The 14286-nt window shown below is 50.6% G+C and overlaps 1 protein-coding gene across 1 annotated transcript in view; it reads left to right on the forward strand.

Annotated features, from left to right (window-relative positions):
* HGD (homogentisate 1,2-dioxygenase) overlaps nucleotides 1-14286 on the forward strand; it is a 200200-nt gene that overhangs the window by 129994 nt on the left and 55920 nt on the right. The window contains exons 7-8 of the mRNA XM_085621044.1: nucleotides 724-758; nucleotides 8896-8975. Coding sequence (XP_085477170.1) covers nucleotides 724-758; nucleotides 8896-8975 — 115 coding nt within the window. The remainder of the gene's footprint in view (nucleotides 1-723; nucleotides 759-8895; nucleotides 8976-14286) is intronic.

Here is a 14286-nt window from a genome sequence, read left to right on the forward strand (position 1 = left end):
CACAATTGCGGTTGCAAAACAGTCGCAATTTACCACCCTTCACAGAAGATTCAAGAAAGAGAGATTCCACTCATGCTCCTTCACTGGATCCTTCACAGAAGGGTGGTAAACCACTCGCAAATGGGAAGACGTCCACAGGGGACCCCTTCCCCTTTGTGACTGGCTCTAAAAATAGTTTTTTTTAAGGGCAGGCAGTGGTCCTGATAATTATTGACCCCATCGAGCAGATAATGGTAATGTCCATTTATGAAAGGAGACTTTATTGCATCAACACAGGAAGGCCTAAACCTTGAACAGGACTCTGGATACCACTGTTCGCCATGAAGGCTGAGGGATAGCTGAAGGTTTGTAAGGGAGTACTGAGGAGTCCCTGATCCCCCTGTCAATCCAAAATTTTGACCGGCTCTAGGCAGTTCTTGGATAAGGGCTTTTAAGCCTTCTTTCCACTAGAGGACGAAATTTGGGTACTAGTCCAACCCCAGGACTACCAACCCCACTGTATCAGTTTTAACATTTTGGTGACCAGTTTGACCTTATAGTGGACAATAACATTAATCCAGGTGAGTGTGTTTTGGTTGAGGGGAAGGTAAGTTAGTAATGACTGAAATGTAATGCGCTCCCAGACAGTGCAGTCACTAATGAACAGACTCTTAAAAAAGCAGATGATTCTCAAGGCCTCCGATCGCAGACTCTAAACATTTCTTCTGTTTTTTTGTACCCTAGGTGTTTCTGTAACTCAGATGGAGACTTGCTGATTGGTGAGTTGTTATTTTCCAACCTCTTCATTTTAGTCTGTATTTAATACTCATCGAGTCGGATTTCCTCCTGTCCCCTTCTCAGTGAATTCGGTTGGCAGCAAGTTCACCTGGCCTGTGTGAGAGCCATATGGCACCTCCGGTGCCCGTGTCATGGCACTAGCTTCACTGAGATACTTGGAGTCCTGATGTTTTTACATCAATTAAGCAGACTAATGTGGGACTGCACGCTCCTAGCCCGATTCCTGTAAGGATCCTGGAAGCTTTATGATAAATCCCACAAACCAGTCAAGGACTGTCTGCTATTACAAGTACATAGGAGTCCCATCACTGTTGGGTTCTAGTTCGCATGATGGCCATAGGAGAGCCGGGTTTCAGAGGCATCTTGATAACTGGTCGACTAATCTGGTGTCGGAGAATGTTGACCTTAACTGTCGTGACTGCCTGCTGTGCCTGGGTAGAAGGATACCCCCATAAGACAGTAGAGTAAGAGAGACATCCAAGTATCTGAGGCAAGAGGCCACCTAGGCTTGGAGCACGCAGTGGAAAGACAGTTCCAGTTGCCAGTAGACCATCTGTGATGCATCTATGATCCGCGCAATGATAGTAAGTCACTGATAATGGCTCACACACTAGCTCACTGGTCTGTGTGACCTCCAGAGCATAGGTTGCCTTTGCCCTTCATCTTTCAGCATGAAATAAAATTGTGTCCAAACTTGTGAGATAATATTGGAAATTGCTGTGAAATGGTGGATTTGCTTCAGAACTAAAAAGTGCAGCTTTTGTTTTCTGTACTCTTATTTTGTATGGTTTTTCTCTAGAGTGTTATGTTTTGTCACCTTAGAGAGGAGAGAGAACCACCTTCAGACACTTAATATGCAACTCTCATTGACCTTTGCCGATATTTGAAGTGTTTTGTGTTAGAGAAACGAACACCCAACAAACAGCATTCCAAGCTCCAACACAATGTTGTGCTAAACTTTGTTTTAAAAAAGCGACCATGAACTTTCTTGTCTCTGAATAAAATCCATTGTGCTGCCATACATTAACCTACCTTCCACTTTCAATGAAAAGATTCAAATCACTGCTCTTTTTCACCATGTCAAGTTTGACCAAGGAATCAGACGCTCTCTTGTATCCATGAAGATTTGAACCAACTATGTTAGTGCAGAAAATATCCAGCACGCTGCTGTGCCTTATCCAGGCAGGCATGGAAAATCGAAGTGAGAGCTTGTGCTCATCCAGTTAACTCAATACTGTAGCCTTTTTGAGCTCTGAGGGCTCTCTCTTCCAGTCTCACGGTTGAGGCTCTTTTATCCAGTCTCGTGAATGAAGCTCTTTTTTCTGGTTTCATGGATGAGACTCCCCCTTCTAGTCTCATGGATGAGGCTCCCCCTTCAAGCCTCGTGGATGAGGCCCTCTCTTCCAGTCTCATGACTGAGGTTCCCTCTTCCAGTCTCATGGATGAGGTTCTCTCTTCCAGTCTCATGGATGAGGCTGTCCCAACCAGTCTCATGTATGAGGCTGTCTCTTCCAGTCTTATGGGTTATGTCCTCTCTTCCAGTCTCATGGTTGAGGCTCTCTCATACAGTGTCATGGATGAGGCTGTTTCATTCAGTCTCCTGGATGGGGCTGTCCCAACCAGTCTCATGGATGAGGCTGTCTCTTCCAGTCCCATGGATGAGGCTGTTGCATCCAGTCTCATGGATGAGGCTCCCCCTTCCAGCCTCATGGATGAGGCGCTCTTATCCAGTCTCATGGATGAGGCTCCCCCTTCCAGCCTCATGGATGAGGCGCTCTTATCCAGTCTCATGGATCAATCAATCAATCAATCATAACATTTGTATAGCGCGCTACTCACCCAGAGGGGTCTCAAGGCGCTGGGGGAGAGGGGAACGTTACTGCTCGAAAAGCCAGGTCTTGAGTTGCTTCCTGAAGGAGAGATGGTCCTGGGTTAGCCGGAAGTGGATGGGGAGGGAGTTCCATGTCTTGGCTGCCAGGTAGGAGAAGGATCTTCCTCCGGTGGTGGCTCTGCGGATGCGTGGAACGTCGGCGAGGGCGAGGCTGGTTGATCGTAGCTGGCGTGTGGGAGTGTAGAAGTTCAGGCGGTTGTTGAGGTACTTGGGGCCCAGGTCGTGGAGGGCCTTGTGTGCATGGGTGAGGAGTCTGAACGTGATCCTCTTGCTGACGGGGAGCCAGTGCAGGTCTCTCAGGTGGCAGGAGATGTGGCTGTGACGGGGGATGTCCAGGATGAGACGTGCGGAGGCGTTCTGGATGCGTTGGAGTCTTTTCTGAAGTTTGGCTGTGGTTCCAGCGTAGAGGGTGTTTCCGTAGTCCAGACGGCTAGTGACGAGAGCCTGGGTGACCGTCCTCCTGGTTTCGGTGGGGATCCACCGGAAGATCTTTCGGAGCATGCGCAGGGTGTTGAAGCACGATGATGAGACGGCATTGACTTGTCTGGTCATCGAGAGGGAGGAGTCCAGGATGAAGCTCAGGTTGCGTGCGTGGTCCGTTGGTTTGGGAGTGGTGCCCAGGGCAGGGGGCCACCAGGAGTTGTCCCAGGCGGAGGGCGTTGATCCTAGGATGAGGACTTCCGTTTTGTCTGAGTTCAGTTTTGTCTGAGTTCAGTTTCAGGCGGCTGTTCTTCATCCACTCGGCGATGTCTTTCATCCCATCGTGTAGGCTGGTTCTGGCGGTGGCGGGGTCGTTGGTGAGGGAGAGGATCAGCTGGGTGTCGTCGGCGTAGGAGATGATGTTGAGGTTGTGTTGGCGTGCGATGGCTGCGAGGGGGCTCATGTAGACGTTGAAGAGGGTGGGGCTGAGTGAAGATCCTTGTGGTACGCCGCAGATGACTTCGGTGGCCTCGGATACGAATGGGTGGAGGCGGACTCTCTGAGTTCTTCTGGTGAGGAACGAGATGATCCACTCCAGTGCCCTGTCTTGGATTCCGATGTTGCTGAGGCGCTGCACTAGGGTGCGGTGACAGACAGTGTCGAACGCTGCGGAGAGGTCCAGGAGGATGAGGGTCGCTATTTCCCCGTTGTCGAGCATGGATCTGATGTCGTCTGTGGCTGCGATGAGGGCGGTCTCGGTGCTGTGGCTGGCTCGGAAACCGGATTACGAGTGGTCGAGGGATCCGTTCGTCTCGAGGAAGGCGGCAAGCTGTCTGTTGACGGTCTTCTCGATGACTTTGGCGGGAAAAGGGAGGAGCGAGATGGGGCGGAAGTTCTTGAGGTCGGTGGGGTCCGCTGTTGGTTTCTTCAGGAGGGCGCTGAGCTCGGCGTGCTTCCAGCTCTCCGGGAAGGTGGCGGTGTTGAAGGAGGTGTTGATGATGTCCCGGAGTTGGGGTGCGAAGATGGAATCGGCTTTGTTGAAGACGTGGTGGGGGCAGGGGTCGGTTGGTGATCCGGAGTGGATGGTGTTCATCATGCGGGTGGTATCTTCGGTGTTGACCGGGGTCCAGGCGCAGAGGGTGGTGATGGGGGGCGTTGGTCCGGAGGTTGGGTGCGTGGTCTGTGCGCTGAAGCTGTTGAGTATGTCGGCGATCTTGCTGTGGAAGAACGAGTCGAGTGAGTCGCAGAGGTCTTGTGAGGGAGTGATGTCGTTTCCGGTGCTGGGGTTGGAGAGCTCTTTGACGATGCTGAAGAGTTCCTTGCTGTTGTGGGCGTTGTTGTCCAGTCGTTCTTTGAATGCTGTGTTCTTGGTGGTGCGGATCAGCTGGTGGTGTTTGCGGGTGGCGTGCTTGAGGGCAGTCATGTTGTCTGTGGTCTGGTCGTTGCTCCAGGCTTTCTCGAGGGTGCGGCAGTTCTTCTTGGAGTTCTTAAGTTCGTCGGTGAACCAAGAGGCTTTCTTGCTGCCGGGTCTGCTGGGAGGGGTCTTCAGTGGTGCGAGGTTGTCTGCGCAGTTGGTGATCCACTGTGTGAGGTTGCTGGCTGCTTTGTTGGGGTCCGTCGTGCTGGCGGGAGGGTTCTGGCTGAGAGAGGTGGTGAGCTGGTCGGCGGTGATCTTGTTCCAGCTCCTGCGAGGAACCTGTTGGGGGTGGTGGTGGGCGTGTTCCTTCTGAAGCTGAAGTGGACGCAGCTGTGGTCAGTCCAATGAAGTCCGGTGGAGTGGCTGAAGGAGATGTATTTGCTGGAGGAGAAGACTGGGTCAAGCGTGTGGTCGGCGTAGTGGGTGGGGGTGTTCACCAGTTGCTTGAGTCCGAGGTTGGCGAGGTTGTCCAGCAGGGCGGTGGTGTTGCTGTCGTTGTTGTTCTCCAGGTGGAAGTTGAGGTCTCCTAGGAGGATGTAGTCAGCGGAGGGGAGGGCGTGCGGGCTGATGAAGTCTGCGATGTCTTCGCTGAATTGTGTGCGTGGTCCCGGGGGTCTGTAGATGAGGGTGCCTCTGAGGGTCGTCTTGGGGTCGGTGTGTATCTGGAAGTGGAGGTGTTCGGCGGCGGTGAGGGTGTCGTCGGAGTTGGTCGTGATGCGGATGGTGTTCTTGTGTACGATGGCAATATCCCCTCCAGTCTGGTTGACGCGGTCCCTCCGGGTGATCTTGTATCCGTCCGGGATGGCGATGGCGATGTCAGGCGTTGAGGAGGCGTTCATCCAGGTTTCCGTGAGGAAGGCGACGTCTGGTGATGTTGTGTCGAGCAGGTTCCAGAGTTCCACGGCGTGTCTGTGGACGGAGCGGGTGTTGAGCAGGATGCACTTGAGGTGCTCGTTGCTGGTGCCTGGCTTGGCGGGTGCGGTGCAGGTCCGGAGGCAGGTGAATCAGCAGGCTTGGCAGGCGAAGGGTCCGTGGGTGCGTTTCGGGGTGGCTTGATAGCAGGCGGGGTTCCACACGGCATTGAGTGCGTTGAGGGTGGCGGCGGCGTAGGTCCGTCGTGTGGCCAGGCGTCGGCGGGGGCCAGGGGTCCTGGCGCTGGGCGCGGTCCAGGCGTGGACGGGCGCAGACGGGCTTGCCTTTGGTGCGCCTTCGGCGCACAATCGGCGCGCCCGCTGCTGGTGTCCGCTGCGCGTCCACGCGGTCTCCATTTAAGGCGAAGTGGGAGGGAGGAGCAGCTGGGAGGCGGGGGCGCGGAGGACACAGAAGGAAAGGGGGCGGGCCGCGATGTCACGGCGGCGGGAATCGGGGAGCGGGGGGTCACACCAGGGGAGGCAATGAAGCAGGAAACAGAGGTACAGAATCAAAAAACAAATACAAATACTAAATACAACAGAGGCAACAGTGACAAGCAGTCAGGGCACAGGAGGACAAAAGCGGCACAACGAGCAGCAGCGACGGGGCACAGACACAGCTGGAGGGCCGTGCGGCGCGGGGGTGTCCTGAGGACAGGTCACACTCACCTGCGCCGCACGGTCTCCATTTAAGGCCAAGTGGGAGGGAGGAGCAGCTGGGAGGCGGGAGCAGGGAGGACACAGAAGAAAAGGGGGCGGGCCGCGATGTCACGGCGGCGGGAATCGGGGAGCGGGGGGTCACACCAGGGGAGGCAATGAAGCAGGAAACAGAGGTACAGAATCAAAAAACAAATACTAAATACAACAGAGGCAACAGTGACAAGCAGTCAGGGCACAGGAGGGCAAAAACAGCAAAACGGCACAACGAGCAGCAGTGAGGGGGCACAGACACAGCTGGAGGGCCATGCGGCACGGGGGTGTCCTGAGGACAGGTTCTCTCTTCCAGTCTCGGGATGAGGCTCTCCCATGCAGTCTCCTGGCTGAGGTTTTTTCTTCTAGTCTCATGGATGAGGCTCTCTCTTCCAGTCTCATAGATTTTGCTCATGCTTGAGGTTCTCTCATACAGTGTCATGGATGAGGCTCTTTCATTCAGTCTCCTGGATGGGGCTGTTCCAACCAGTCTCATGGATGAGGCTCTCTCTTCCAGTCTCATGGATGAGGCTCCCCCTTCTAGCCTCATGGATGAGGCGCTCTTACCCTGTCTCATGGATGAGGCCTTCCCATCCTGTCTCGGGATGAGGCTCTCCCATCCAGTCTCATGGATGAGGATTTCTCTTCCAGTCTCATGGATGAGGCTTTCTCTTCCAGTCTCATGGATAAGGCTCCCCCTTCCAGTCTCATGGATGAGGCTTCCCCTTCCAGTCGGGAAACAGCATTTACAACACTGTCTCCACAACGCAATGCCGTTACAACACGGTTGTTACAACGACCGCGTTGTTAGTACGTAGTACCATTACATCGCAAGTCATTACAACGACTTGCAGCAGGGGGCGCACTGGTATTGGATTTAAAATCCAACACCTTCCCTGCTGTTGCGCAAACTGGAGTAGGAATAGTAAATAATACTATTCCTAAGTCCAGCGCGCCCCTACTGCAAGTCGTTGTAATGACTTGCGATGTAATGGTTTTGCATACTAACAACGCGGTCATTGTAATGACCGCGTTGTAATGACATGCAATCAAATTTAATGCGTTGCAAGGAGCTATATTCTTCCAGTTTCGTTGGTGAGGCTCCCCCTTCCAGTCTCATTGGTGAGGCTCCCCCTTCCAGTCTTATTGGTGAGGCTCCCCCTTCTAGCCTCATTGGTGAGGCTCCCCCTTCCAGTCTCATTGGTGAGGTTCTCCCTTCCAGTCTCATGGGTGAGGGTCCCCCTTCCAGTCTCATGGATGAGGTTCTCTCATCCTGTCTCATGTATGAGGTTCTCTCATCCAGTCTCATGGATGAGGCTCTCTCGTCCAGTCTAATGTTAAATATCCCATTAGTGCTCTCCCTTAAGCAATTAGACTTTTTTTTCTTGAGTAAGGTTTAAGAATCTATGTTAGTCTGCTGCCATGTGGAGCATGTTATTCAGCGCTTTTCTCTCTTTCAAGCCTCTCTCCAGTCAGTTTTGAACCAATCAGGTTTCCATGTTCCCTCTTCCACTCACTATTCATGCCACCAGCCCCTACCATTTTCTGGTTGTGGTTGTAACAGAACGTATTTGTCAATGCTTGCTACAATGACACAAAAGGCATGTGCACGTCAGGGTCGCACAGGCCATTTCTTCCACCAGGCATTTCCCTGGTGGGTTGGAGTCCTTTGGCCAGTTTTGAAAGCCCAGGGCTGCTCTTGGTGGCTCTGTCACTTTTCCTGGAGATAAATTGCAGCAGGCACGTGGAAGCTTCAATAGAGAGAGAGAGAATACGACAGGGAGATAGAGGGAAAGATATCAGAGAGGGAGAGGAGAGAGAGAATGGATGGATGGGAAGAGAGAGATAGCACAAAGAGATGACGGGAGAGGGCTGGTTTCAGCATTTTTGCCAGGGCTGCTTTTGGTTCTCGGGTCCGATCCTGATGCACGTTTCTCCTATGTGCACTGGCTGAGTTCTCTTAAATATCACTTCCTTGTCCCACCACTCACTTACAGGTTTGTCCACCAGCTTCTGTGAATTGGTTGTGCAAAGGGCCAGCTTTAATGACTGCCCTCTTTTTGTGTTACCTCCCATAAATGAAGTCGTGCAGATTGATGCCAGGGTTGGGTTTAGCCCTCAGTGACCCTTGGTGAGTGCACTCAACTTATGCCCACTTTGGCCTTCCCTCTACTTCATCATCTGCACCACAGATCCCTCCTCCAGTTCACCCAGGAAAAGAGTTTTAACTGACCAGATGAGATCTTAGATTCGGATAACGCAATCGCTGTGTTTGTAATCGATTGAAGACATTACTGTAAACCTATATATAGTTGTGCTAGAATTATGGATGCTGGGGCTCCATGGAACCCGCAAGCTCAAGGTACCCGTGAACTGTAATTGCTGGTTTAGCACATGGTGCTTTTTTATTTCATGAATCAAACACAACCTGCTCTACAAACCTTTATTATATTGAAATTGCACAGTTGCTCGTCATAACATGATGGGCAAAGAACCCCCCAGATAGTGGCCCCCTTTGGTATCTTTCTGGTGGGAATCGCTGCTCCACTGTGGAGCATTGCTAGGACCGGCTAGTCAATAGCTAGCACCACAGTTGCCCAGGAAGAGTGCGTTATGTAGACCACCAGAAGACTTTCGTACCCAACACTGACCATCCAGCACCAGTTTCCATCAAAAGTTGTGTAGTGTTATTAATACTCTTCGCTCCACTAAAGCAAAACAAAAGGGCAAATCAAACCTGTTACTGTTAAGTAATGAGTAGTAAGCTGGCCTATCCTTGTCTCTTTCAGTGCCTCAGCAGGGCAAGCTCCTCATTCTGACAGAATTTGGCAAGATGCTGGTGGAGCCCAACGAGATCTGTGTCATTCAGGTGAGAGTTGTCGGTGGTTCTCTGAGCAGTCCTCTTCTACCGTAGCTTTTTCTGTTCTTTCACACTCCAGCCTGGATCTTCACCTCTCCTTCTTTCATCATCTACATCTCCCACTATGACTGGTCAGTGAAGAAAAAGATTTATCGGGCCAGTGCAGAGTAGAATCAGCAGAAGGAAGCCTACGTAGTGCTCACACCAGACTGTCTACTACACTAACTTTTAGTACCTTCCACACGTTTTTATATGTCATCATCTTCCATATGTCATCTTCACATAGTATCTCTCTCTAAGGGACACAGGAGGCTAATTTTGATAAGTGAAACCCAATAAATGCATTTCTAGTTGGTCACTAGAGCTAAAAACTCTTTAGGTCCCAACAGGTCAGGTTTAATGTCTGACCTCATGACCCTCCAGACCTGTGCACCGTGTGGGTCCCTCTGAGGCTGGTGTACTCTCCTGCCTAACGAAAGATATCACTCCAAATCCATGTTTTGTTTCAGATTAAACAAAGAGGTGGCAGCCTTCAATACTTCCCAGTTTGTCCCATTGCAACTTGGACATGGACAAGACCATGTTAATTGAAAGAAATTGTTTCTCCCTTTCTTCCAAAGTAAATGCCTGTGTTTTTAGGTCTCTCCTACACGAGCATGCATTCTTGCTTGCGAGACTCGTATGTTCTATAATGGGCAGCACAGATTAAATAAATGTAATTAGTGTCCGCCCGCTGGGCATCCGCTGCTCAAGCTGTGATTCAGGTGAACAGGTAATATCTTTTTTTAAAGTATTTGAAAAGCGTTATGACAAGGTCAATGCTGGCCATGTCATAGCTCTTTTTTTTTTTACCATCCCCCAATTGCCCCATCCTTCTCCTCTCTCCCAACTGTCCTCTCATCCCTGTTTCTTCTCCCCTCTAACACCCTTCCACCTGTCCGTGTTCCTTTTGCCCCCACCCAGAAGTAAAAACAAATAATAATAATATGAAGCGGCCAGTTCTAACCTCTTCGTAGCACTTTTTAAAAACTGTTCCGTTACCCAAACTTCACCTCCCCCTCCTTTTACCCACCCACACTGTATTGCCAATGCAAGACCTATTGCTTTAGCCAGTGCTTATTGAATAATGTACCTAATATCTAAAAGTTGTGCTATTTCGAAGTGGGCTCCCAGATTTAAATGCACATGTCTGTCCGATGGCAACCAGTGCATGCTCTGTCCCGGAATTCCATAGTTCAAGGACCACTTCATCTAGATGCAGTGGGTGTGCACATCTACAGAGACTCCTGAATGCAGTTCTTTTCACTCCCTCCTACTTAAGTGTGGGTCTCCTTCCCTTCGTATGTGCAGATGTCTTCCTGTTCTGCATGTCTGTTCTCCCTCACTTCCTTTTTATCAGGTCTTTCTGGCCATTTTGCTTTACCAAAATTAAATTGGGTGAGGAAGTACTATGACATGACCTCTGACCAGATAACTTCATATGAAGTGATGGGAGCAACATTACAGGGACTGAATGTAACACATTCAGTACACGATTTCTAGAATGACGACTAGTATATGAAAAGATCATGCAAATGCTATCATCCTTCTTCACTCCCCTAGTCATGACATTATGGCAAGGGAAGGGACTATCACCAAGGGATCGGGGGCGGTAGATGTTACAAAGGAGTGTTCCGAGCATCATGTGATTCGAAGATCTGGGTGAACCAACGACTGTGAGCTTGTGATATTCAAACCAGGTCTTAAACTCAGTAGTCTCTCTCTTTCATTGTTTCTATCACAGACACACCCACTCCCCCTCTCAGTTTTTCCCCGGATACTCATTAGGTCTCGCCTACGCAGTGCGCATGCGCTGCATCTGAGGGCCTTTAGCAGTCTCCCTGCTCGTTTTCTTTTTTTTCCTTTTTTCAAAAATACTTTTATTATTATTTTTTTCAATAAAACAAAGAAACAACTCAGCAGGTACATTTCGGTCAGATTCCATCGATGACAATCAACACGATTCACAAGAGGTAATGGCAGCAAGCAAACAGTAGTATGGATTTCCATCTTACCCCCCATGACGTTCTGCTCATTTTCAAGCACACACTCGTGCTTGTGGCGGCATCCACCTTGCGGGAGCGAGCAGCGTCACGCATGCTAATTGGCCGCTGCTCGCTCCCGCAAGGCGGATGCCGCCACAAGCACGAGTGTGCTTGAAAACAGCTGCTGCTTGTTTCTAGTCATTAAGCACACTTGTTTATTTCGCGCACGCACGTTCGGAAGCATTCTTAATCGTCTGCTTTTGGTCCGATCCTGTTTCTAGAAGGATTGGTTTTATTACAGCGCAGTTTGGTGAAGCTAGTAACCAATTTCCATTAATACCTTTTTGTGAACCCGTCCCTGCTACTCGCTCATATCCACATTCTTAGAGGTCTTTCACCCATCTTCTTAGTCTCCCCCTCGAACTTCTACCCTCCTTCTCCAGCAGTCAATGTCCACCCTCCTCCTTCACGTATAGCCCCCATCCCGCCAGCGTCATCTCGAGAGTCTTGCTGACTTAGACAATACTTCAGTACAGTGCCCTGTTAAAATTTCAGGGTAACCATCAAGGCACTAAATATGCTCGGGACAAACATCTCGCAAACCAATTCGGCGATCACAGACGTACCTCGTTGTGCTGTCTGCGTCTGTTTGACAGCGCGAGACACTTCTTCTGGTTCAAGCCCTCGTAAATTTTATTTTTCAGTGCAATACATCTCTTCCAAAACAAGCAGGGCCCTCTGCCTGTCGTTGCTGCTGCACACAGGCCCCGTTGTGCCAGCCGCGGTGAATCATTCTTCCTGCAGGCTGCTGAGACAGGCCCTTCTTCTGGGGCTGGCGGGCGGCCAGGGCGAGCTGCAGCTGGGCCCTTACTGTCTGTTATTCATGCCTGGGGGGGGCAGGATGGGTTGGCAGGGTTTGTCCGCGTGGACTCGCTCTTATGGATGTTGCTTGTACCCAATTTCCTCTCGTTCCACGCCTGTACCCTGACCCCATCTTCTGCCTCTGGCTGTGGAGCTCTTCTCTCTGTTTCTACCTCGCCCCCCCCCCGCAGCGGCCGCATTTAGTACCCCCTCCAACCATACACCCTTTTCTCTTCATGTCCAATGATCTGTGTTTCCGTCACTGCTCTCTCTCCCTGCCAATGTCGCCTTTCTCACCCATTACCTGCTGTCTCTGGCCCTTCTCTAATGGCTGTCTTTTCTTCTCTCCCTGTCACATCTGACCCTTCTCCAATGGCTGTCTCTTCTTCTCTCCCTGTCACCTCTAACCCTCCTCCAATGGCTGTTTCTTCTTCTCTCCCTGTCACCTCTGCAAGCGTCTCCTTTCTTCATGCCCTCCCATCCTTTGCTGACACTGTCACTCTCTGCTCTCCTCACGCGCCCTCTCTCCTGAAGTGTCAGTAATCGCGGCCGTTTCTCCCTCCCATCACATCTCTCCCTTCTTCCCTCGCTCTGTCTGTAAAGCGTCACTGCTTCTCTCACTCCTGCCTGCCGGCGGCTCCTCCCACTCTCTCGCTGTCTGTCTGACAACCTCTCTCCCATCCTGCCATCTCTCTCACGCTCTCTTCAATCCTGCCATCGCCCTCATCCTCTCTCCCATCCTGCCATCTCTCTCACCCTCTCTCCCATCCTGCCATCTCTCTCACACTCTCTCCCATCTCTCTCACGCTCTCTCCCATCCTGCCCTCTCTTTCACCCTCTCTTCCATCCTGCCATCTCTCTCACACTCTCTCTCATCCTGCCATCTCTCTCACCCCCTGCCATCTCTCTCACTCACTCACCCATGCTACCATCTCTCTCACCCATCCTGCCATCTCTCTCACGAATGTGAAAGCACCGCATGGGCGCTCACCATGATTGTGAAAGCACCGCATGGGCGCTAGTAATTTGCAATGCAATGGGTCTCGCATTTGCGAGAGTTTAAGCTATTGCATTGCCAATAGCTCAAACTCTCGTAAATGCGTGACCTATTGCATTGCGAATGCTTGTTTTTCAAGTTTCTGGGTCACACGTAGAGTGGACAAGAGTACAAGGGAGAGGACACCCACCCACTAGACTTGGCCAAAAAGGGTTAGGAAAACTGACGTTGGCCATGGCATAGAAGATATTATGAAGACATCATTAGTACTTGGGCAGCTAAAGAACAAGTCTTCCCTTCACCTGTAAAATCGTGGAGAATGAGGTGGCAGAACAGCAGCAGGTAAACATAGAGGAACGCACACTTCAGAAAATCTGCCAGTCAGAATTCAGAGCTGAGAGAAGGATATTAGTTGGCATTATTATTTACAATGTGCAATGGTTGTGTGCTGTTCATATGTGTTTTTACATTCCCAAGTGTGTGCTATGCTTTGTGTTGCATTCCATTTTGTCATCTCATCAATTCTTCCAGTGTACAGCTACCCTTAACACCTCTTGGAGCTAGGTCCTAAAATTCAGCATTGTACAAGTTGACAGCTCACATAGGTAACAGAACAGCCTTTATGATGGCATGTTTGCAATGTGCAAAACACATATAGAGTAAAAATACAAAAACATAAACCCAAAGTAGTGAATAGGGCATGGCCATTTCCATGGCCTCCTGTACAGCAATTCTAAGTATTGTGGTCTGTTCGTAAGCCTCTGTCATAGGCTGTCAGAATAAAAGTGACATGATATGATTTGGGTTCTATTGTGTGTTTTGGTCGTACCTAGGATGTAAAAGACATATTGTGGGCTTACCAAGAACATATAGGGCCTGGGAGCCCTCCCATTGCTTACCATTGATTGGTTTTCCTGTCACTCTAATTTGTCTGCTTCTTATTTGTGTTCAAGATTGTTAGTCTTGTGTTTGCCCTCCCATGGAGCCTAGCCTCTTTACCATTTCTTTTGATTGGTTGGCTTCTGTGCTTCACCTGCTTGCTTATCAGGAACTATCTCTCTTTTTAGTTAAACAATCCACAAGATTGCATGTGTTTTTCAGCTGTCTCCCATGTGTACTCCTCTCCCCCTGCAATCACTGTTGCTCTGTCACCTGTGTGCTTCTCCCTGCCCCCTTCAATTTGTACTTGCCCTTGTGTGCGCCCTACTTTGTTTTCTCACCCGTGTGACTCTCACCTGCCTGCCCCACGTTGCTATCTTGCCCTTTGCTTCTCCTCTCCAACCCCGCTCTCTGTGCTGCTTCCGTTCTCCCACCTTCCGTGTTGCTTCCTCCACCTATGCCTTCCTTCTCGGTCACCCGTTACTTCCCCTGCCCATACCCCAGAGCTACTCCCGTCCACCTAGTCCCTTTGTGTTGCTACTGGCCCCTTCCCATGCAT

The sequence above is a fragment of the Triturus cristatus genome, chromosome 8 (genome assembly GCF_964204655.1).
Source record: "Triturus cristatus chromosome 8, aTriCri1.1, whole genome shotgun sequence".
NCBI classification, from domain to species: domain Eukaryota; kingdom Metazoa; phylum Chordata; class Amphibia; order Caudata; family Salamandridae; genus Triturus; species Triturus cristatus.